This window comes from Sebastes umbrosus, chromosome 9, assembly GCF_015220745.1.
Source record: "Sebastes umbrosus isolate fSebUmb1 chromosome 9, fSebUmb1.pri, whole genome shotgun sequence".
Classification (NCBI taxonomy): Eukaryota; Metazoa; Chordata; class Actinopteri; order Perciformes; family Sebastidae; genus Sebastes; species Sebastes umbrosus.
In genome coordinates, this window is record NC_051277.1 from 31,934,006 (window position 1) to 31,959,220 (window position 25,215).

At 40.8% G+C, this 25,215-nt stretch overlaps 2 protein-coding genes, 1 long non-coding RNA gene and 1 other non-coding gene across 4 annotated transcripts in view; 1 reads left to right on the top strand and 3 right to left on the bottom strand.

The window, feature by feature from the left end:
* The window catches only part of st3gal5 (ST3 beta-galactoside alpha-2,3-sialyltransferase 5), a 27,275-nt gene extending 22,328 nt beyond the window's left edge, over positions 1 to 4,947 (bottom strand). Inside the window, exons 1-2 of the mRNA XM_037780900.1 lie at positions 4,770 to 4,947; positions 1,755 to 1,871 (exon numbers count right to left, since the gene is read on the bottom strand). Coding sequence (XP_037636828.1) covers positions 1,755 to 1,871; positions 4,770 to 4,777 — 125 coding nt within the window. The 5' untranslated portion in view covers positions 4,778 to 4,947. The remainder of the gene's footprint in view (positions 1 to 1,754; positions 1,872 to 4,769) is intronic.
* Positions 4,402 to 6,315, top strand: LOC119494773. The gene is made up of 2 exons (XR_005208292.1): positions 4,402 to 4,673; positions 6,055 to 6,315. It is a non-coding gene; the product is annotated as an uncharacterized LOC119494773 (long non-coding RNA).
* Positions 5,774 to 25,215, bottom strand: part of polr1a (RNA polymerase I subunit A) — a 53,588-nt gene continuing 34,146 nt past the window's right edge. Inside the window, 14 exon segments of the mRNA XM_037780897.1 lie at positions 5,774 to 6,146; positions 7,522 to 7,686; positions 7,803 to 7,920; positions 9,165 to 9,365; positions 11,873 to 12,142; positions 16,942 to 17,049; positions 17,204 to 17,333; positions 17,462 to 17,616; positions 17,951 to 18,086; positions 18,577 to 18,744; positions 19,009 to 19,128; positions 19,130 to 19,206; positions 19,340 to 19,449; positions 21,836 to 21,959. Coding sequence (XP_037636825.1) covers positions 6,046 to 6,146; positions 7,522 to 7,686; positions 7,803 to 7,920; positions 9,165 to 9,365; positions 11,873 to 12,142; positions 16,942 to 17,049; positions 17,204 to 17,333; positions 17,462 to 17,616; positions 17,951 to 18,086; positions 18,577 to 18,744; positions 19,009 to 19,128; positions 19,130 to 19,206; positions 19,340 to 19,449; positions 21,836 to 21,959 — 1,983 coding nt within the window. The 3' untranslated portion in view covers positions 5,774 to 6,045.
* Positions 22,795 to 22,931, bottom strand: LOC119494993. Its single transcript, XR_005208335.1, has one exon. It is a non-coding gene; the product is annotated as a small nucleolar RNA SNORA5 (small nucleolar RNA).

Consider the following 25,215-nt stretch of genomic DNA (forward strand, 5'->3'; position numbering starts at 1 on the left):
TGATCTAAGATCAACTGTAGGACTGTCGGGGATTTTTTAGCACAGTAACTGCATAACGGATCTCAAGTGTGATTGCCATGGCACTTCCAGCCCTTCCTGCTTCACAAAGCAACATTTAAAGACGGCCTTCAAATGAGAAAGCATTGGTGTGTGTAACAATGAGCTGATTGTTAAAGCAGTTAAAGCATGGCAAGACTTCCATATCCTGTCCCCGTTAGTAAAGCCTTTATTCCTGTGGGGCAAATTCTGGTAGCCCTGTTACAGTGGAAAGCACTGTTGCTCCGTCTGGCCTGGTAGAAAAAAAACCTTATTGGTTATTCAACTCCACATCACCACGCACATATACATTATTTATTCATCTGCACTCGTCTTTCCTTAACTACATTTACTCTCTTAAAGCCTTCTCTGGTTTTGCAACACAGAAACAAGATAACAAGTAGGTAGATAAGAATAGAGCACTGCAACGTTTTAGGAAATGAAAGAGAAAAAGCATTGGTTCCCTTCCTTTCTTGAGCGCTGTCTACAACTCCACTCCAACTAAAAATAACAGTGGCCTGGTTGAGAAACGGATTGCATTTTGAATGCAGTGGAGCAGATTTTAGTTCAAGGAAGAATTATTGATAAATCAAACGAGAGAGCAGAAAAAAAACGTTGTGTCTGCACCACTTCAACAGCAGATAAAACCATTGAGTTGAGGCTTTTTTTTTTTAGCTTGTGCTTCAGAGGTTGCCTGCCCTCAGTCTTCCTGCCATTGTGTGGGCACAGATGGAGACATCCCAACAAACCCGATAGGCAAACCATACCTTCCAGCAGTCTACGGTTTAAGAGGTATGACAAACAGGTTCCACAGAGTGAGATAAATCATTCTTTTATTTTGCACTTTCAGAGTTGAGTTACATATTGTTGCTGCGTGAAACTTAACTGCCACATCTGTGTTTATACTGTATATTTGTGTTTTTTAAATGTTAAAATTGCCTTTAAAAAGTAACTGAAAGCTGCCTGCACTGATAACAAAGTGGGCATAAATAAAACTGGCTATTTTTAACTATACCTGGCAGCCCCGCTTATCTTATTTTGACCGACTGTCCGTATGATTAAGGCCACCTGTACTTTGTATTTTTGTAGCATATGTTTTAATTTCATTTGGACGTAGTGTATTTGGGCAGACTAATGGACTCATGGCATATAACATGTATTTCTCTCCATCAGCTAAATTGTATGAAATCATAAAGTTTGATTTATGTAAACAGAAATGACCACTAATAGTTAAATTGTCCATTTGTACATGGTAAAGTTTATCAGCCTATTTTATCTGTGGCTGGGGATTTATCCAATAATTGTCATTACTGTCGAAGTCTACCTTATTTTTTTATTTTCTTTTAATTTATTTTTTTATCTTATTTTCTTTCTTTTTTTTTAAATGCAATTTAACTTTGTTTTTTGTTCTTTAGGCAAGGCAAGGCAGCTTTATTTGTATAGCACATTTCAGCAACAGGGCAATTCAAAGTGCTTTACATAATAAATCACCCGTTGCTGATCCTTTTTGCATCAGCAATGGGTGAGGGTTGGGTGAGAATCTTTTCCGTATAAATTATTACGGAAAAGAAAAAAAAAATGGCGATGACTATAAATCACACCGGCGTTCTCCTTTAAGTCCTTTAGAACAGTGCAGAGCAAAGTTGGCCGTGTCTACCTAACCACCATGGTTCAGTGAGAACAGAAGCAGTCTTTGTGCTGTGTTATGTGAACATCACCTGTGTGCCGCCCAGCGTTTAGGGAGCCTCATGTTGCTCTCATTCACGGTGGAATCTGGGAACTCCTCTGGTGTCTGTGAGGAAGGGTGATGCCCCCGGGCTCTCAGGGATCTAGTCCTGGACACAGAGATAGTCACACACAAGTCTATTAGCCACATTAGTGAACAATGCATTATGGGTTACTTAACCAGCAGCTGCACCTCTATGAATAAGTTACTTTGTGATACTATAAAGCTCAGTGATTGCATGCAACAGCTGTTAGAGGTAATATTGGCAGTTATGTCACAGCAGTGTAACTTATAATGGTGGGACACACAAACTGGCGTTTTGGGGATCGTAAACACTATTGACAAACCAACTATGACAGTTCCCTTTTTTTATTTTTAAATTCTTTGCAACGGGAGTATATACTGCAAATATTTTGTATCATAGTAACCAGACGCAACCAATGTGTTTCCGCTGGGAAAAAAACAAAAACGCTTCCTCTCATTGCACTTCTGTGTTCTGCATTTAACAAGTCTTTCATTAGTTTTAAAATCAGGATAAATTAAGTAATGTGCAAAAAGAAAAGGCAATAATACCGCATAACGCACTGTTGAGCCAGCCATTATCACTGCAGGGGAAAGTCCTTCACCGAGACAGCCCTAGATCCTACTATAACATATTGTATTGTAATGGAATGTTATTTTGTTCTAGCCAATGCCTGCACATTATCATAATGGACAACTGTGAAAAAGATATTTGAATCTATAACTTAAATGTACATTACAATAGTCTGTTACAAGTAAAAGTCATGTAAAATTGTATTTATGGGAAGGTATAGGCTACACGTATTAAAATAGTACAATTTACTTGAAGTATCAAAAGGAAGTACTCATTGTGTAAAATATTATATAATTGTTTTATTATTGGATTATTATACATTAACATGCAAGCTGCCTTTAAAGGGGAACGCCACCTAAATTAAGAATTCCAATATGTTATTTCCATGGCCTGGGACAGTTCAATCGATATGTGTGAAGTAAGTAAGTCTCAAACTTGTGATGTCATAGGGTATAAAGTTTGGAGTTGCTCCATAGACAATGAATAGGAGACTGATTTTGTGGACCCACAGAAGGTTTGTTTTCTTTTTTATACCCAAATGAGCTTCATTCATTTGTAGTTGTGAAACACAAAATGTCCCCATATACTCAGAACATTCCCCTGCGTGCTCTCAGTGTCATCTGTACCTCTCCCCATTCACTGTCTATGGAGCGGTTTCGCACTTTATACCCTATGACATCACAAGTTTGAGTTTTAGCTCTCTAGTTTTGGGATTTGGGGGAGAGTTGTTCATGTTGACTAATATTTGTTGGACTGTCTTTGACCATAGGAAGAACATGTATGAATTTTGAATATGGGTGTCGTTCACCTTTAATGTCAATGTAGCATGACCGAGGTGGAATTTATAGCATTAATCATCAGTTATAAGTGGTTCATCTGTGTTGTATGTAAAATGTGGTGACGCCATCTCTCAGGTGTAGAGGAGGGAAAGGTTTCTCTCTAAAATGTAGTGAACTACAGAAAGAAGCAGCATAAATTAAAAATGTTAAAGTACAAGTACAGTAAAGGTACCTGAACATGTTCTTAAGTACTTGAGTGAGTAAATGGATCTACCACTGCCAATGGGTCAATATAGCTTTTACTAACTTTACTATGGGTTTATACAAACTGTAATATATCAACACCAATACTGGAAGACATGGTCTTGTTTTTGAATTGTAATACAAAATCTCATTTTATTAACAATGCTATTAAGCTTTTGTGTCTTTTTGGTAAATATCATATAGATAAAGCTAGAGCGCTTCAAACAACCCCAAATGTCCACTTATTTTGTGTTGAATTGCAATACCTCTTTGACTCTGTCTCCAACATCACTACAAACAACAAAAGCTATTTTGACATCCCAAATATACAAAAAAATTGTTTTGTAAAGAAAATATTAACAAATGAACTACATACATTTAAAATATCTAGTCATTTCCCTTGTACTAAATGTCATCATGTCGCTTATTTTTATTTATTATATGTTTTTATTTTAATTTTATGTAATTTAATTTGATCTCTTTTCTGTCTTTAGTCTCATGTTGTCCATGTCATATATTGATGATTTATAAGTTACGATGTAAAATCTTCATTTTTCTCATTCCATGTAAACTGTATAGTTGAAAGAATTCAATAATAAAAAACAACTTTATTAGCTCACTTACTGCCAAGACAACCAGCCTCCACCTCTCTACATTCACAAGTATAGAGCCAGCTTATTAACCTGGTTATTAGAAGAGAACAGCTGCTACTACTTAATGTTTCTGGCAGTTTCGGCACAACAGCTCAAGTTAACGTTTTATCATGGTTAAAGTAATGTAATTAGCTGCTGTGTTAACGTTTTATTATGTTTAAAGTAATGTAATTAGCTGCTGTGTTAACATTAAGGCCAGTGTGTTAGGTCGACCCCTGGCTGGTGTCCGCGGCACAGTGAAGCATCTCGGGATATGAGATGTCATAATGCGCATTTAGCTGCATGGACTTATAACCGTCGCTCGGCACCTGCTGAATAAAACACTGCCTTTCTGACATGTCTGTTCTTCATTTAAGGTCCATAGTTTTAAGAATAATAAGTCTGTTGGATGTGAAAGACCGTCACGGGTCGGAGCTTTGGGGTTCACCAGACCAGACCAGACCCAGACCCAGACCCAGACCACCCCGGGACGAGACGAGGTCTGGTAGCAGCAGGACAATGAATACTAGTGAATATATGCAGCTGAAGCAGCAGCTACCATTAGATACACCATTAGCTACTGTAGGTTAATATAGTTCCCTGGTAGTGCTGTTCACAGGGAGACGGAGGGTAACCGTTGTGCTGCTGCAGCGGACTAAACGGTGAGCCATGGTAACCACAACACACACTCCGTTCTGCACTCAACTCACTCCTTTAAACTACTCTCTTCTCTGTTATTTATTGAATTAATGACTCACCCTTCCATGGATTCCACCGTTTCGCCATAACGAATCCTTTAGACAGAATAATGCTCAGCTATTTATCCCGTGCTTGTGTCTGTTCATCCCAGCGTTACTTCTTCAGCCTCCTTTCAGACGGAGAGCCAATCAGAGGCCGGAACACTGGCCAGCACTTCCGCTTTCCGTAATAAGAGCCTGACCGTCCCTAAACCCTGGACCTGCCCTGACATCTGACATCTACCATCTGACATCTGAGCTCATCACAATACCGTTGTTCACTTCAAGTTTTAATTAAGGGACAAAGACACAAACAACATGTCACCGTTTGGGGAACAAACAGGTCCAAAAAAACCCAATAAGACACATTGTTTTATACACATTTTGAATTAAATTGTATTATTAAAGGTCCCATATCGTGCTCATTTTCAGGTTCATACTTGTATTTTGAGTTTTTACTAGAACATGTTTACATGCTGTGATGTTGAAAAAACTTTATTTTCCTCATACTGTCTGTCTGAATATCTGTCCTGTATTTATCCTCTGTCTGAAACGCTCCGTTTTAGTGCAGTTCAATGGAATTGCGTTGCTAGGCAACAGTCTGGGTCCATGTTTACTTCCTGTCAGCTGATGTTATTTACATACACTGCAACAGGAAATAAACTGGGACACATTTAGAATGTTTATGTTTAAAACCGTGTTATGGTCTAAATATTGTATATTTGTAACATCACAAAAGGAGAGAAATCCTAACGGCTTGTTTCAAATGCGCAATTTCTGAATACGAGCTGTGTGTATTTCTCCGTATAGTGAGCGTTTTGATAGTTTAAAAGTATTTATAAAGCACTTAAACCTGCTTTATAGTATAAAACACATGAAAATCTCACTTTTTACAACATGGGACCTTTAAATACAAAGAGAAAAGGGCTGTTTGTCTACCAGATTGTATGCTTCTAGTAATGGCACCAGGTGTGGGTGGATATGCATCCTTTCATAGTATGACACGGTGACACACTGCTCAGAGATTTAGTTGTTTCATAATGGCTGGATTACATTCATTTTCAAATGAAAGAATTCAGCAACAATTTTATTCAAAACACAAATATTAAAGAACATTTGGAGAGTTGGAGTAGACACACTCACATCCACCACATTAAGTTGAAACTGAAATAAAAGTTGTTTTCTTAAGAGTCAGTAGAAGTGAAAGTGAGTCCGCTCCAGCTCTGTGATCACGTCAGTCGATGTGAAGTGTCCTTATTTGTCACATCCAACCAATCTGACTGCAATATCTCCTCTCCTACTGCAGAGGTTGTTTCAGCTCAAACAGTCCTGTTCCACCTTTGACAACCTTCCCCACCACCAGGCAGGCTGAGGGGGACACCAGCTGATCGTGTGACCCTGAAAAAGGAGGAAAAAACAGCCGTGAACAAAAAACAAAGAGATGAGGGCAGCAGTGGCTCGAAGGTTTAAGGAGATGACTTGTGACAATCCAAAAATGGCTCCAACTTCCCTGAAGCACTGTCATCAACCTTCACTGAATACATAATGGTTAAAAGAAACCAGATACCATATCCTTGAATTACCAATCCTGTTAAAATTAGATTTTTTTTTTTTTTTTTAACTTTTATTGTATTTTAACTTGACTTTGTTCCACTGAATCTCAAAACGTGGAATGCTCCATTTCAGGCCCCATTTCAGGCCCCATTTCAACTGCAGGAACTTAATGTATGTTGTATACATACTTGCCAACCTTGAGATCTCAAAAATAGGTAGGGTTTAGAAACCAAAGTGGGGGGGGTCTGTGAGTTTCAGAGGCTTCGTTTCCTGTATTCTGGTGACTTTTAAAGAATGAAAAAAACTAAATAAGTACACCGCAACTGCATTTTTATGTTAAGTAGACCTACTTTTAATTCTCAGGAAAGAATACAGAATTTCCTTTCTGGTCTGGACTTGTGTGAATCTCTGGCATACAATAAGAGGTTATTCATCAGTTTTCATTCATTCATTAATTTTTGCACCTGCTTGAGTATTTCTTTCGCTAGGTACTCTCAATTTCTTTCTCCGTCTCGCACTCACTGAAGGTCTTTTCAGATACAATACGACAACAGCAGCACTGCGCTCTGAAACCCATTATTTCCAGTGGCTCGGGCCAGGCCTTTTCTCTGCCTCAAGCTAAGCCCAACTTTGGGCGGTGAGCGCAGCTCAATGTTGTGTCGCGAGCAGCTCTCTTCCAGCAGGAAAAAAACATTAGGCGTAGCTGTATTGTTGTCTGGGTGGAAACAGTAGCCAGACACAGGTTGTGATAACAAAAAGGACAATCTTAAATTGAGGAGAAATGCGGGAGAATTGTGACCCTGGGAGGAAACCGGGAGAAGGCAATGAAAAATGTGAGTCTCCTGGGAAAATCGGGAAGGTTGGCAAGTATTGCTGTATACACGCACAAGTAGTAGTACAATAAAAGCAGAACATGTGACAACAGTTACACTCTTCATTTGCGGGCCACGGAGTTCTTGCAAATTAATCTCGTCTTCAAACATCAATAAAAAAAAACAACCTCTGAGGCTCTAACTGACTAGAGAACATCTGCTCATACTCTCAAATCTTTGTCCACTGACCCTGACCAATAACTACCCTCTGCAATGTCTACATACAGAGTGATCTGCTGAGTAGTGTCACATGTCTCTCTCACCCTCAGTCATGTGCCACCAAGAACTACAAAATCAATGTGTGTACAATTCACTCTTTGTCTTTGCATTATTATTATTATCCTCACCCAGCATGGTGGCCTGTTTGAGGAATTTGTAGCTGGTCTCGAAGGTCATCTGCTGCAGAGGAGAGGAGTTGGACCGGATGGCGTGCCGGTTTAACGGCTTATATACACCTTCAAAACACATGTAGTCTGCTACCAGTGACAGATGTCTGGGGTCCACCTCGATACCTGGAGACGGACAGAGAAACACAAACACAGAGAAACCTGAGTGGTTCTGACAGCCATGTGGTCCGCTACCTGGGGTTTTACTCTGTGTGTGTGTGTGTGTGTGTGTGTGTGTGTACCATAGACAGCAAAGACATCTTTGATCTCCTTCTCTATGACCTTCAGAGCTACTTCAATCCCATAGGTGTGAGCCATGGCGTGGACCTCATTGGAGTACAGTCTGTTGATGTCCAAGATCTGGGGAGACAAAATATCGTCTCAATGTTGGGATGATCACCAGGCAATGATAAAAGATGTGCAATCTCATTAAGAAACCATAATATCTCTTGAGCAATTAACCCCAACCAAAGACTATTTGATTATGAAATCACTGCATTTTTTCAGTGTTTTAGTGTCGTAATCCAAATTTACAAGGAGTTCTGCTTCACAAGACTCAAATCCACTGTATATATCCGAACGTTTTATTACAAACAGTTAAAAACTGAATTAGATATGGCCGACCGTCATTGTAATCTGCATTCAAAAATGCAAATAACAACCAACTATTATTAAATTAGACTATGGGTCCTACCAGGACCCTATATTCCCATGGTTTTGTGTCTCATGCGGGGTACAAACTACACAGGAATCAGGCCGATTTTGGGCCCGATTCCCTCCTCCCGACAATCGTCGGCAAAGCACAGATTTTCTGATGGTTCTAAAGATTATCTTTCCAGATATTCCTGTGGTGTGAGGTATGATAAGAGTGCTTTTTTACATCCCCTGATCCACATGGAAGTCCATCCTGGATGTCCTCGGATATCCTGTTGTATTTTGGGAACCCTGAGGACAGCCGATGACTCAGTCACGTGGGAAAGAACGACAGCCAATTGAGAAGCAAGCTGACTGAAGAAGGAAGGACAACCACCGCCGTCATGGTGGCCGCGGCAAATGCATGAGCTAATGCTAAACGCAAAGCATAAAGTAGTAGTAAGATGGAGCTCAGAAATGGAGAAGGGAACTTGTTGTTTTGTGGCAACACCACAAGTGTTTATTTAACGTGTCTCCATGACTTCATCCATTGTTTTTTCTTTCTTCTTTGTGAATATTCAGTACAAAGTAGTGCAAAAACTAACTAGCTAATTTTTCCTGCCCGTCATCCGCCATGTTTGTTGACACTAAAGTTACGTTGGATCGTGAGAGATTTTGCAAGATTTCCGTTTGTTTTCTAGTCGGGACTCTAGTCTTGTCCATGAATGAATCTATTAGTGTGTGGTGTGCTGTTTTGGCCAAATCGTTGCTCAGCACACACTACGGATCAGCGTCAATGTGACGTTACATTCACTAAAGTGCTTGTTGTTGCCGCTGACAGGCTCAGATTGTTATCATAAGTGTCTGGCAACATTAAGGAAAGGGCAATCTGTCCTTGACCCTTAAAACCCCACATTGCAGTCTCCTGTTAAAAATGAGAAGTGTAAACGCAGTCAGCGCTGCCTACGTACGTCGCTGTGCTTGAACATTTCGTGCATGTTGATGCCCTCCGTGTTGAGGACCGTCTCTTTCGCTCCACTCTTCGTCGTGGTTTCGCTCAGCAGGCAGCGCGTCAATCCTTTGGTCTCCACGATGACGGCGTTCTGAGCCAGCGTTGACAGGACTGAAGTCAGGTCAAAGTGCACCTTGCTCACCGGTAACACCAGGTCAACCTGTGAAGGAGGAGACGACAGGTGGATGAAGGGATCGAGGTTTTAACAACAGCCTTTTGAAGACACCTGAAAGATTCATAATATCATATACAACAAGTTAAAGGGCAGACGAATCCTCTTATCAGAGAATGTGGGGCGTAATACATTGCAGATAGTTCTTCACAACAGCAACATGACACTCCAGTGACTCCTTGGAGATCTAAGCAACCACATTTAAAACAAGCATATTCCCATCTGCTGACAGAGAGATCATCTACTCATGAGGAACAAACTGGCCGGAAACAGTTGTTGGCTCAACTCTGTTTAAATCAATAAATCAGTCATAAACTGACCTTTTATCTCACAATGCATGTGCAATATTTGACTGTATATTGGATTTACCACTGCATTGTCCCGTCCTTGGGGACAATAAAGTATATCTTATCTTAGGTCAAGGTATTGACAGTAACAATGAGGATCAGCTGAGATCGTGGATCTTGTACTAATGTGTAACCAATTAAAAAAAGATTAACTGCCTGACGAAAACCACACGCAGTTAATTTGAAGTGTTTGCTTGAATAGGGCTGAAAATATAGCCAAAACCACACAGAAAATGAGGCGATGGGGAGCACTCGCCTGTGTCAGTGAGTGTATGTGTGATACGGAGAGGGAGAGAGACGAAGACAGAGTGTGTTAAGTTATTCATCTCTCTGCCGGAAAGACAACATCACGTAGGAGGATGCAGTTCTGTATTCTCTATTGTTTTTGCAGTTTGAACCGTGGTCACAAGAGTACAAGCACAACTCCTCCTTGACGATACCTGATTCTCAGAAGGGTCTGAATTTGAACACTTGCAGCCCAGCTGTGTGAAGCATACCACTTCCTGCTATTAGCTGTTTGCTGTTTAGCAAAATGTTGTCTAGTAATGCGTGCAGTTGGGGTTTTAAAGCTGCAGTCAGTAACTTTGAGCAAAAATGATATAAAAAGTTATTTTTATAAAACAGTCACTATATCGTGACAGTAGTGCATGAGACAGGAAATCTGACAAATATCATGTTCCTCAGCCTCCACCTAGTGCTCCTGATGGCATTTGCAAGATTTCAACGCGCCCGGAGGAAAACAACCAATCAGAGCCGAGCTGTCTCTAAAGCAGCTGTCAATCATTGCTCGCGAAACTTGTGAACTCCGATCAAACTAAGCAGCGCTGATCAAATATGAATCAATATTCTGTTACTGTAATGCCCATTTCTCGCCTCAAATGTTTTCCGCTCCAGCTCGGCTCTGATTGGTTGTTTTGATTTGGGCACGTTGAAATCTTGCAAATGCCATCAGGAGCACTACGACGAGGCAGAGGAACATGATTTTTTTTCACAGATTATCTGTCTACTACTGTCAGGATATAGTGACAGTATTATAAAAATATCAGATTTATGATATGATACAATTTGTATCATATTTGCTCAAAGTTACAGCCTGCAGCTCTAAAGGTATAATATGTAACCGTTGTCGGTTGCTGTTTGTGAACACACGGCATTCAAAGTTGGCCACTCCTCCTCAGCTCAACGAGCCGAGAGAGAGAGAGAGAGAGAGAGAAAGAGAGAGAGCAGCGATGGTCTAGTGAGCTATAGACTGAATGAAGAGAGGGAGCGGCGTTAGAGAGAACAAAGCAGCAAATCAGAGAAATAAAATGTCATTGTCTTAACCGGCGCTTACGTTCTAAAACACAAATAAACACACAACTAACTTCGCACAACCCTGCGGGAATGAACCGAATTGCTGGATTTTGAATGCATGCAGCCAGGTCTGTGTGTGTGTCTCAGCGCTGCTCTCGGTCAAACTACTGACACACACTGATCATAGCAGCACTTGAAAACAGCAGATGAGAGTCACACAACATAACCCGTTCTCATTCGTGGAATACGGCCGTTTAGTATCCGACAGAGCTAAAGGACTTGTGCCTCGGTATCAGAAGCCCAGGGGCGTGACACAGTGGTGATATTTGACCACCTGAACGGGCTGCACACTCTGCGCACTGTTTTTGGCTGGGGGTTACACCCCCATCTGGGACCAAAAGGCTGTTTGCAGACGCCCAGAAGAATCCTGAGTAAAGCAAAATAAGTAGAAGAGAGAAAATCCAGGCAGAGGCCAGACACTGCCACACACTTCTAGCGGGGCAGAAGTGATGATTGAGAGGGATTCTTTTTGTATCAGTCAAAACATTGTTTTTTAGGAAATACTTGCACATTAAACCTTTAATATACACATGCTGCAGTGCATTTTAAACTGAAAAAACGGCATGAGGAAGTGGCTCCATCAACAAAAGAATGATGATTTATGATTTGCATAGTGACATTTATTTGCAAGTAGCCAGGGTGTGAGCGAGATAAGATCATCCAACTTGTACCTTCCACAAAAGGTGCTGGATGGACTCGTATCATCACAAAGATATAAATCATAGGAGGGTAATGATGTAATAAGCCATCACCTAAAATCTTTTGAATCTGCTAGTGTAACATGTACAAACTGACCTCACACCAGAGTTCATGTTCCTGGTCGTAGCGATATCTCTCTATCGCCGAATTGGACTCCAGAACAGAGTTCACCCTCATCAGATTCAAGCTCTCCTCTCCTCCCCCATTTCTTGATTGTGACTTCCTCCTCTCTGTTTTCGCTGGTGTAGATGCTGGCTCGGACTCCTCCTGTGTGTTCTCCACGTTCTCCTCCACCTCTTCCTCCCCCTGATCTTCTTTATCCTCGCCATCGTCCCCTCGGTCCTCGTCCTCACTCTCATAGTCCACCTGCAGAGGGAAACAGAAATGGGATTATAATGGCAGAAACGGGCCCCGGTGCTGGGTCTGTTCATATGCCTTTTTTCACCCAGCACTAGAACTCCAGTGTTAGATCTAGAGTGGTTCAAGTTTTATTTTGTCTCAAACTTGGGTGAGGCCAAGCAGTGAGTACATCAGCAATGACTCTATTTATCCAGTAGTTCTTGTATTGATTCAAACAAAGATACATACAGTCCCCTCACAGGTTTGAAATCAAAAGATGAATGTGAGACAAGAGATCGGGATTTCAGCTTCTATTTCCAGGTATTTACGTCTAGATCTGTTACACAACGTAGAAGATAGCACCTTTTGTTTGAACCCACCCATTTCTCAAGTGAGCAAGATTATTGGAACATGTGACTGACAGGTGTTTTTTGTTGCCCAGGTGTGTCCTATTACATTGATTATTCAAACAATAAACAGCGCTGAATGTCTCCTCTCAGTTTCAGCTTTGGGTTTTGCCTGTGCAGACTGCAATTATGCTTAAAAAAAGTCTAACCAACATGAAGACCAGAGAGCTGTTCATGGGAGAAAAGCAAGCAATTTTGAAGCTGAGAGAAGATGGAAAATCAATAGGAGCCATTGCACAAACATTGGTCATAGCCAGTACAACCATTTGGAATGTCCCGAAGAAGAAAGAAACCACTGGGTGTACTGAGCAACAGACGTCGAACCGGTAGACCAAGGATAACATCAGCAGTTGATGACAGAAACATTGTGAGAGCTGAAAAGAAAGACCCTAAAACAACTGTCAGTGACATCACCAACAACCTCCAGAGGACAGGAGTGAAGGTATCACAATCCACCGTTCGCAGAAGACTTCGGCAACAAAAGTACAGAGGCTGCACCAGAAGATGCCAACCACTCATTAGCAATAAGAATAGGAAGGCCAGATTGGAATTTGCCAAAAGTATAGAGACAAGGCTCAAAAGTTGTGGGACAAAGTTTTATGGACTGATGAGACAAAGATGAACCAAAGTGATGGAAAGGCTTAATGAGTGGAGAAAGAAAGGATCTGCTCATGATCCCAAACACACAAGCTCATCTGTGAAACACGGTGGAGGTAAATGTCATGGCTTGGGCTCGCATGGCTTCTTCTGGGACGGGCTCATTGATCTTCACTGATGATGTAACACATGATGGCAGCAGCAAAATGAACTCAGAGGTCTACAGAAACATTTAGTCTGCCGATTTAAAGAGAGATGCAACCAAACTGATCGGGAGATCCTTCATCGTGCAGCAAGACAGCCACCCAAAACACACTGCCAAAACAACCAAGGAGTTCATCAGGGGAAAGAAGTGGAAGGTTTTAGACTGGCCAAGTCAATCTCCAGACTTAAACCCTATTGAGCTGCATTTTACCTGCTAAAGAGAAGACTGAAAAGGACCCCCCCTTCCGAAACAAACAACAACTGAAAGAGGCTGCGGTGAAAGCCTGGAAAAGCATCACAAAAGAAGAATGCTAAAGTTTGGTGATGTCAGTGGGTCGCAGGCTTGATGCAGTTATTGCAAGCAAAGGATTTGCAACTAAATATGAAGTATTATTCACTTTAATCTACTTTAAGTCCATCTGTTCCTATGCTTTTGCTCACCTAAAAATGTGGTGCTCCATTACAAACAATGGTATCTTCTAAGTTGTGTAACAGAAGACCTGGAAATAGAAGCTGAAATCCTGATCTCGTCTCATATTCATCTTTTGATGTCAAACCCAAATGTTTTCAGTGTACAGCAAGGAATTGGCCTCGCTGTTCTAATAGTTTTTGAGGGGTTACGTGAAACCATCACTTCCTGTGTGAAGAGAACTTTTAAAAGAAAAGAGGTGCTAGACACAGTGCTAAGAATGAGAAATGTAAATCACTATAAAAGGGGAAATTTATCAACTGATCTAAAGATTATTCGATCTTATCTTTTGTTATCCAAAATGTATTATTTTGTTAAGTACTATTTGCATTCATTTATTAACCTTGTTGCAAGGTTACAGGTCGTGCTGGATTTTTCTATGTGAGATGATCAATGTGTAGTATTTTTCAGCGTGTTGACACAAAACAAGTCTGAAAAGTGGATTGCATGGCTGCTACACTCATATTCCAAACATCTATTTAGAGAAAACTAAAAGGCTGTTGTTATTTTAAAGGTGCTGAATGTGAGATTGGGAGCATTTCTATTGCCTCTGCACGGCTCTCAACATGGCGACAGCTGAGCCAGAGGCTTGCAGCCAACTATGCTAACAGCGCTAACAAAGGCAACTGTGCTGACAGAGCTAACGGTGTTAACCTGGGGGGCAACTGGAGGGTGGGGTTCTACGCTTCTGCAATGGTGCCGTCGGTCAGGATGGCGTTATCAGCTGCAACCGCCGTATGAGATCGGTGCAAAGTGGCGGTCGTGAGCAAGCCAGTGGGGCACGCTCGCATGCACGAACATGCACTAGAAGGCACACGCAGCCGGCCCGGCTATGTCAACAAAGCAAGGAAAATCTTGGATTATAACACACACAGAGGGAGAGAGACTTCATTCTCTGCTCAGGTAGAACTCCACTATATCTTTACATAGACAATAGTTGTTTGCTGCTATATTAATGCTCTATCGAAAATGGATATCGAACAGAGAACCTTTAAGTAGAGTTGTAACAATTATTATGATTGATTAATTTTATTAGTCAATCAAAGGAAAATTTACCAGCAACTATTTTGATAATCGATTAAACGCTTAAAGCTGAAGTAGGCGAGATTGGAGAAAATATGATTACAATTTTTTGTATAAAACGGTCGCTATATCGTGACAGTAGCACATGGAACAGGTAATCTGAAAAAAATCATGTTCCTCTGTGTCCTCCGGTGCTCCTAACAGCATCTGCAAGATTTCACAGACCGGAGGAAAACAAGCAGTAAGAGCTGATCTGAGGTCTGCTGTCCATCTGCCGTCTATGAGAGCCAGCAGTCAATCACTCACGAACTCCGACCAAACGGTCAAACTAGGCAGCGCTGATAAAATATGAATTAATAATCTGTTACGTTAATGCATATATCTCTCCTCAAATGTTTTCAGAATCATCTTGTAGTGCACGGTTTAGCTGTAAAATGAGAAAGTTTGTGACGCCGCCGCCGCCATTGTGAAATCTGGAGAAGGAATGCCAAGTTCCGTTCACATGACCGGAGCACAGCCAATAGGAACGCTCTCTCAATGAAATGACCTGTGATTGGTCAAAGTCTCCTGTCGCGGGTTAGATTTTCTAAAGCCTGAAAATAGAGCCATGATGAGGAGCAGAAGTCTAGTTATCTCTTAGAACACTTGAATTACAATATGCTGAAAGGTTATTATGGAATTTTTGCCCAATGATAACAAAATAAACTGCCTACTGCAGCTTTAAAGTACATTTTGAACGGATAAAAAATGTGCAATTAATTTGCTATTAATCGTGATTAACTATGGACCATCATGCAATTAATCACGATTAAATATTTGAATCAACTGACAATTGTTTGATTACATAACATAAATAGAATTATAGTAATATAATATAATTAGTAAACATCATTAATTCTTCATTAATCATTTAATTGTTTGTTAACAGTAAAATAACTATTGACTAAGTTTAATTAACTATCAATTTAACATTTATAAATTATGGTTATTGTAATGTGTTAACAAAATATTCTATATTACAATAAAAAGATCAGCCCTCAGGGCTCGAATCTCAATGAGGACCTTGAGCTCAACCCAGCTGGACTGAAAGCCAACAGGGGGCACAGAGGATATGTACATAACACACCCACACCCAGAGCTGAAGAGGCAACAGAGAGAAGTTTGATAATGAAGACACCCAATAATGTTCCAGTCAAAGGCACTCTCCAAAGAGTTCTCAAGAGCCAGACTATTAATCTAAGAGTGTGTGTGCATATGTGTGTGTGTGTGTGTGTGTGTGTTTAGTTAAGTGGTGCTATCAATCTTCATTGAGCTCTTTCAGGGGAGGGAGTGAGACTACCTTTCTTTATTAGCCACACACATGTCCATCTGTCCCTGTCAGAGAGACTGAGAGAGACACACAAGAGGGAAAGAGAGAGTGTGGGGTTGTGTTTGAGTTGAAAATGTGCATGTGTATGTGTGTGAGAGTTTAGTTAAGGCCAACAGAGAGTGCCAGCTTAATTGGCCTTGGCTGGGCAGGGGATGTGGCAGGGGGGAGTGCTGTGTGAGAGTATGTGTGTGTAGTAATTATGAGGACTGGCATTGGTCTTTTGTGGGAACCATGCTGAAAAAGACCCAGTTTTACACCCCTTCATTCTTTTATTTCATCTCTATTACATGCCCGTTTTCTATCTATCAGGAGGCGATTAGCCCAGCAACCCACACAGACTGGAAACACTTACTCTAAAAACTCCGCCTACCAGCAGTCTAAAGGCTGGCCCACACCAAGAAAAGATTTTTCAAATCTTAACAGTTGTTGAAAATGTGAGACACAATTGAATTACAATATGCTGAAAGGTTATTATGGAATTTTTTGCCCAATGATGCCGATAATATACTGCCTACTGCAACGTTAAGTCATTTTTTTCAAAATATCAAACATTTGAAAGTTCCAGGTTCTCAAATGTGATGGTAAATTTAAATGTAGTTTGATTTAAGGCAGATAAAAGGTCACATCATGTTTCTTAGTGGCACAATTATTATGCTAGTTTCAAGAAATCTTCAAGATCTCAGGTCACTTTTGCCAACTCAACTGGCAGTTTTTTTTTTTATCATTAAAACCAAATTACAGGCACAAATCTTCATACCTCTTCTTCCTGTTTGTTTTTCCGCTTGGCGTCTGAAGCATCAGCGTCTCCTTCGTTCGCCTGGTCATCAACAATCTCTCGCTCCTCTTCTCCCTCCACGTCATCTAACTGATGAGTTCAACGGGACAAAGATACTTCAGATTTGGTATTCAAGGAAGGGAATGAAAAGTTCGGATGAAAACATTCAAAGATGTGTGACATCACTAATCCTAAAGATCCTATGGAGGAGCACTTAAATGAAGACAAGCAATTAAAAACAGACCCCTGCCGGGTCAGCTGATCCCTCGCCATCATGGTCCTTATCTCTGGGGGTGGCCTTCCTCGTTTCCACGGCAATGGAAGCAAGCTTGGCACTGCGCTTCTTAATGGCTTCGAGCAGGAGACGGAAAAACCTGGGAGGGCAAACAATGGCACGAAGTGTAAAACAAAGAGGATGAGAGGTTCAAATCAGGTTATCTCTTAATGGATTCTGGTACAGGAGAAACTAACAGCCCTCACATACACACACGCAGACACACACCTAGTTTCCATGTAGTGGAGGATCTGTTCGGGTGATAGCAGCTTATCGTCACTGTAACGGTCAGGAGGCAGGAAGCGGAAGGTGACTTTGAACGTCCGCAGCTTTTGGTGATTTTCGATCCGTAATGTTTCTACCACATCCACCTTCTGCAGCACCTGCTCACACAGACAAACACAAACACAGGGAGTTCTAGTTTTTCATTCCCCACACTTCCGCCAACACTTCTCAAATACAAACATTTGAGTAAAGCACACAGGTAAGGACATCTCCAAACCCAATACGTAACACAACATATGCACAAAGTGAAAGAGGACACAAAAGGGGGAGACAGGAACAAATACTGGCATAATAAAAACAAAACAAGGAAAAAAAACACCAAACAAGCAACACGAAGAAAATGAAAGACAAGGAAAGATGAAGAGATAACAGAAGATGAAAAGTAAGAAGACAAAAAGAGGGCAAGAAAGCACAAGAGAAGCAGATCCTTACTTCAGCCAGACAGACTCTGGTGAGCTGCTTACGGAGCGTCTTGGCCCTCTTCAAGGCTTTCTTGGTGTTCAGCACCGGAACGCTCATCATGGGAGTTTTAATGTTGGAGCTGGCCACCATCAGGATCTCTCTCAGTCTGTGAGTCAGGTAGACATATATAGACATATATAGAGTGAGACATGGAGGAAAAGTACGATGGAAGGCTTGAGTGGATGAAGCAGGGAGGAGTAAGTGGACAAAAGTAAGAGGTGTTGATGTAGTTTTAGGAAAGGTATTTTGTCAAATTAACACTAGGACAGTCCTCCTATGACATTTGCAGAGCCCCAAACTTTCACCCATTAGACTGTACTCACACATGCTCATACCACAACTTTTTGCTCGTCAAATTTTAAAAAGCTGTGTCTCTGGACACAAAGTAGAGACAGACACAACAGTCTACAGTTCTTAGATGTCAGTGTATTAAAATCCCATGTTTGATACCTCAGATTCTGCTAATGTCAATCTGACATTTGTACATTTCAAAAACTTTTCAAGGCTGTTCAAAGAGCTGTGCATGTCCTGGATAACGTGTCCATATGTATACATAAAAGGTGAATAATGAGTGATAGGCGTAGAAGTGACGTTACCGGGGTATTCCCAAAGTGACGTTCATCTCTCCTCTGCCAGCGAAGTGGAAGGTGTTGAGGGTCATCTGGGTGGAAGGCTCGCCTATGGACTGAGCTGCCAGCAGGCCCACTGCTTCACCTGGATCACACAGGGAACGCTGCCACTTATAGAGCAACAGCTGCCGGAGGCTGAGGACGCAGCACAGAGAGGGAAACATGAGGCTTCCTTTACCTCATCAATGATCTTTATTGTAATGTGCACCTGCAGTGTCCAACGCTATGCACCACGGTGAGGAACCCACTCACACTCACACTCACAAAATGCTAAAAATCCTCACATGCTTGGCTTATGAATACAAAGCTATGGTTTTGTTTTGTTTCAGTTCTTCAGATTCCTTGGCTTCCTAAAGTTGTATGACATGTTATAGTGTAGATATTATTCACATTCAGTACCTGTGGGTGTCCACGCTGTCTTGACTCCTCCTGCCTTCGTTCTCGAGGTATTTCTCTGTGATGTTGTGAAAGTTTTCTGAAACCGATCCGAAGCAGACGTCGGCCTGAGTAAGCCCAGAGAGGGCTCGGGCAGCGGGAGGACTTCCTGTTGTATCTTGATCTGCTGGATTCGTCCAGAGAGTGCCACTGCTGTAAGAGCTGTGGAGGGAGCACGGTTCAAATTACAGTTTGGTTAGACGAGGTTAGAGGTCAGGAGTCCACTTCATACTGTGTGTATTGAGGCTGGAGGGTGAAACCAAATAACGGAGCCATCTTTTGTGCATTTAAATACCTCCTCTATAGCAGCGTTTCTGCCGTAGGCATCTGGTTCTGTTTCTGTTGATGTTTGTTCGGTCTGTTTCAGTTTGGCCAGTTTCTTTTGTGAAAACAGCAAGAACGCTCCTGACAGATTAAAACACATATACACAAATATTACATGACAATTATTCACATAGGCAATGTGCAATATATGTCCTGGATTCTCCTGATCACAATGATGTCCTACTGATCTAGAATAGCTCAAAGTGGGATTTCAGATCCCTTTTGATGAATTTTAGAAACTCCTATGTAGGGTCTGAAATTAACTCGACTAAGAAGTAAAGAAGCTTTTTTTTTTTATCTGCCACTTTTGAAATCGACGCACTAAATCAAGGAATAACATTTTAGATCAGATGTCATTCAATGCTTTATATATTCTACACAAAAACATTATATTGAATGCATGGTGAATTCAAGTGTTGGAATTACATCGTAGCTTCTGTGGGAGCCCTATATTTCGGGGTTGGGAGGGTACTGTACTGTACTGTAGTTGCATAAGAACTTCAAGAATTCAAATGATTAGGAAATAAATTATTGTATTTTTATTTAAATATTTGCTTTGATTAAAAAAATCTTGCCATTAGTAGTTTTAATTATATATTATACGCTGCTTAGAGCTAGTGTTAGGAAGTTCAAAAGATCATAATTCCCTCTCTAGTATCTATTTTATATTGCTGTAAAAACATCTCCTTCAAACAATTGGATTTAGTTTTCTCGCCAAAAACTACATTTTACAAGATTACATTTGAACACATCATAATAATGTTATAATGTACCTTTGCACAATACCCATTTCTACTGAATATAGGTTGAACTCATCATAATGTAACTTAACGGAAACCTCCGTTAACGTTAGCTGTTAGTTCCATTATTTAGCCAAGCAGGACAGAGCTGCCCACCGACTTCTAACAGCTAACATTAACTAGACGGGATGGATTTGTTGTTCACAGTGTCGCATTATCAGGGAAAAAAAATAAGGTGCATCCCCTCAGGTTTATTAGCGGCAGGTTTTGGAGCGTTTTTTTTCTCTCCGCTACGGCTCCGGTTCCAAACATAAGGAAACAGATACACCACTACTACTACTACTACTACTACTACTAACACTACTACTGCTACTACTACTAACACTACTACTGCTACTACGACTACTACTGACACTACTACTACTAACACTACTACTACTACTACTGCTACTGCTACTACTACTACTACTAACACTACTACTGCTACTACTGCTGCTGCTGCTGCTACTACTACTACTACTAAGACGACTACTACTACTACTAACACTACTACTGCTACTACTACTGCTACTACGACTACTACTACTACTGACACTACTACTGCTACTACTACTACTACTACTACTACTAACACTACTACTACTACTAACACTACTACTACTGCTACTAACACTACTACTACTACTACTACTAACACTACTACTACTACTACTAACACTACTACTGCTACTACGACTACTACCACTACTACTACTACTACTACTAACACTACTACTACTGCTACTACTACTAACACTACTACTACTACTACTACTACTACTGCTACTACTGCTGCTGCTGCTGCTGCTGCTACTACTACTACTAACACTACTACTGCTACTACTACTACTACTACTACTAACACTACTACTGCTACTACGACTACTACTACTACTGACACTACTACTGCTACTACTACTACTACTACTACTAACACTACTACTACTACTACTACTACTACTACTACTAACACTACTACTGCTACTGCTACTACTACTACTACTACTACTACTGCTGCTGCTGCTGCTGCTGCTGCTGCTGCTACTACTACTACTACTAAGACGACTACTACTACTACTACTACTACTACTAACACTACTACTGCTACTACTACTACTACTACTGATACAGCGGAGGCATGCGATTCCAAGTAATCAGACGACTAGGAACTGATTCTCGATTCCCATCCCTCGGCCTTTTCCCTGTCCGCCAAAGTGGCGGATGGCCTGACAATTTGACCTGCCACTGCCAACAATTTACCTGCATTTGGCGGGTGTTAATTTCAGACCTTGCTCCTATTCTGAATTACACAGATTAACACACATTCATTTTAACTCTAAAATGCAGTAAAATAAGCAGTAGCTGCTTTAACGAGGTAGTATTTAAGCAGTTTGGATAGCAATAAACTCTTCAAGTAGTATTTAAGATTGCACTAGGCTGTTCATGCCTGCTCAGCTGGGTGTTTGGTTATTATCACCAGCCAGTGTCTGTAGAGACTTTTGCTTAGTAGCAAAGAATGTGACTTGGGTTGACTGTTGGGGGGAAATGTGATGAAAAAAGTCAAACAAATGCATGTGGATTTTAGTCAACTTAAAGATATATCTAAAACTCTGATCATAAATCAAACAGATGTCTGGGCGGCAAAGATGTAAGATAATGTTACTGCCAAAGCAAACTTTGTTATTTACCTCTCCGCGGACATGCCTCCTCTCTCTTTGTTTTCCATCGCTGGATGGAGGCAAAGTGTTGACTGGCAGTCTGAGGGTCCAGACGTGCCAAAACCTCGTCCAGGTGCTGGGACCTCTTGATGACCTGACAGGAATGGGGTTAACAACACGTTGTTTATGACAGCTCAGGTTAATTTTCAACTAAATGTGTGGCAATCCATGTTTTATTCAAACACTGGAGACATCAATATTGTCTAATGTTTAATGAATGAAAAGGCTTGGCTCTGTGTGTGAGAGGGTAATTCAGCCAAGCAAGAATTGTAAAAGATTGTCAAAAAATTGTCAAGATTTATTGCATAAAAATTAAACATTTTAGAAGTACACTTATTTAGTGTGTAGATTTGGATGAGAAGATTGATATCGCTCATGTCATGTCTGTGCTTTAAGCAAGAAGCCAGAGCCGAGGGACTATTAGCCTAAACAAAGACTTGTAGCAGGAGAACAGCTAGCAGGGTTCAAAAACACGCCTGCTCATCTGGGTTCTTTAATCCTTACACAAACCCAAATGTTAAAATGTCAACTTGTAGATTCAGGGGTTACTTGCTGCAACAATTTCAAACTACATTGTGTTAATTAGTTGTTGTTTTTTACTTTGGTGAGAGCCAGGCTAGCTGTGTCCACCTGCTTTCAGTCTTTATGCTAAGCTAATAGCCTCCTGGCTGGTGTCAACATTCTCATCTAACTACTGGAAAGAAAGAGGATAAGCACATTTCCATAATGTTGAGGACTTATTTGAGGGAAAATGTTAATATACAGTAATAGAGATTATTTACACAGTTACATGGAGCACATGTATCTGAACCTCACATATTCAAAGACTCAGTGATAACAGCTGGACAGGCTACAGCTAATAAACGGAACATCTGTGTATTGGTCATGGCAGCTGTGGAGTAATAGTGCCAGTAGTCATGCCACCTAATGTTTGTGTGTAGTACATATTTATCCCCAGTGGCCATGATGGAGCACCATGAGGCCCATGAACTACACCTTCACTGTGGCAGCCGTTTTGGCCAGTGGCATCCACTGAGGAGGAAGCACTGAATTTGACAAGGCTGCCATCTTTCTGTATATCGTGATAATGTATAACGCTAATCGCCTCTCCTAGCGATTGAATTAATAAATATAGTAAAAACATGTGTGAACACCACCTATTGCAAACGGTATAATGTGATTATAGCTCAGCCTTCTACTATGGAGGGATGGAGGACGACCTGAAGAAGTGGCCTCAGATACACTAGCAGATTTAGCTACGTTATTGACTCCGCTGCTACAGACGGTGAAGAGATGAACAATCTGGAAGTACTGATATGTCTCAGAGCTTTTCACAGTAACAAGGTTTTTTTTTTTTTCCATACAGATAACCATACTGAAACTATCTGTAGTCTAATGCTGCCCTGCACTCCGTGCCATAAACTGCCTTACATTTTAAACTGTACACAAAATCGTGAAAGTAACTGTCTGTCATTAAACCAACGCTACAATGCTGAGTCCTCCCTACACATGAAATCATAGCTGATGTCCTCCTGGCACAGCTGTCAGTCCTTTTAAAGACAAATTTAGCTTTGTCTGGTTGTCAGTACAGCCGCCAACAGCACAACAAGTAACTGTAACAATGTTCCGTACAGATGATGTTTTTTCACCCATCGCTGAATAAATACTTCCAGGTCGTGCATAAAATGTATATGCGTGTCATCCTCAGTTCCACCTCTTTCATTCCTGACCAAGCAGGACACCTCCACCATTTGTTCCTGTGAGGTTTCAGTCAGTTTGTGAGGTGTCCCACAGCGCCCGGAGGAGAAGCTCCAGACAGCACTGTTGCCATTGTTTTCACCGTTAGCTAGGAGCTGCCAGCAATAGAAATGCTCCCAATCTCACATTCAGCACCTTTATCATAACTATAGCCTTCTAGTTTTCTCTAAATAGATGTTTGGGATATGAGTGTAGCAGCCATGCAATCCACTTTTCAGACTTGTTTTGTGTCAACTCTTGCTGAAAAATACTGCACATTGATCATCTCACATAGAAAAATCCAGTAAGACCTGTAACCTTGAAAGGAGGTTAATAAATTAATGCAAATAGTACTTAATAAAATCATATTTTATAGTGATTTACATTTCTCGTTCTCTGAGCACTGTGTCTAGTACCTCTTTCCTTTGAAAAGCCATCTTCACACAGGAAGTGGTGGTTTCATGTATCTTTGTTTGAATAAATACAAGAACAAAACCTTCAACACCTCTGTTGTCTTACATCCTCAAAAGCTGTGGGTGAAACTGTGCCTGAGGTTTAACCTCTAGCCACTGTGTTACCACTATTATATGCAAAAATCACAAATGATCACAGTATCTGAGATTTCATTTAAACACGCTGCACACAGGTTTAACAGACTTTTAAGGTCATTTTTATCCATTTGAAAAATTCTAATCGTTTACAATGTGTCAATGTAACTGTGTAGTTATATTCCAAAGGTGTCACATCTTCCTCAGTTACAGGTAACAGATTATCTGACAAACTGAAGACCTCAGCGCAGCGGGACTTACACTTTGACAAGATATCATTAATTCCAAAGTCCATCATGAATAAACTTCCATAAATCTGCTTAAAAATCATGGAAAACACATGTTCCTTATAATAGGGCTGTCAAAGATAACGCGATCAATTTGTTTTAACAGCACTAATTTCTTTAACGCATTAATGCAATCATCGATCTTTTGGAGGTTGTAGCACAATCAGTTTTAAAGCTAGAGTGAAGATACTGGTATGAACCTAGAAAACCTGAGGAATCCATCTGTACCAACCATGTCATACTGGAGACTAAATAACGCTCCAAATGTACGCTACATTTTTGCAAGGAAAATCTGACATGGCCATTTTTAAAGGGGTCCCTTGACCTCCCTTCAACTAAGATATGTGAATGTAAATGGGTTCTATGGGTACCCACGAGTCTCCCCTTTACAGACATGCCCACTTTATGATCATCACATGCAGTTTGGGGCAAGTCATAGTCAAGTCAGCACACTGACACACTGACAGCTGTTGTTGTCTGTTGGGCTGCAGTTTGCCATGTTATGATTTGAACATAGTTTTATGCTAAATGCAGTACCTGTGAGGGTTTCTGGACAATATTTGTCAGAGAGATCCAGAGATCTTTTATTCCATCCTCTGTCATCTTACTTAACAAATGATCTCATTAGATATAAGAGACAGCTGCTGTTTCTTTTATGATGTCTATTTAAAAGGGACTGTTTGTAACTTCTTACTCGTATAAATCATTGTGGGTCGGTGTCCCATGCGTGCTCGCGTGTGACAACGCTGTTCAGACTCAAACTTCAACACAAACTACA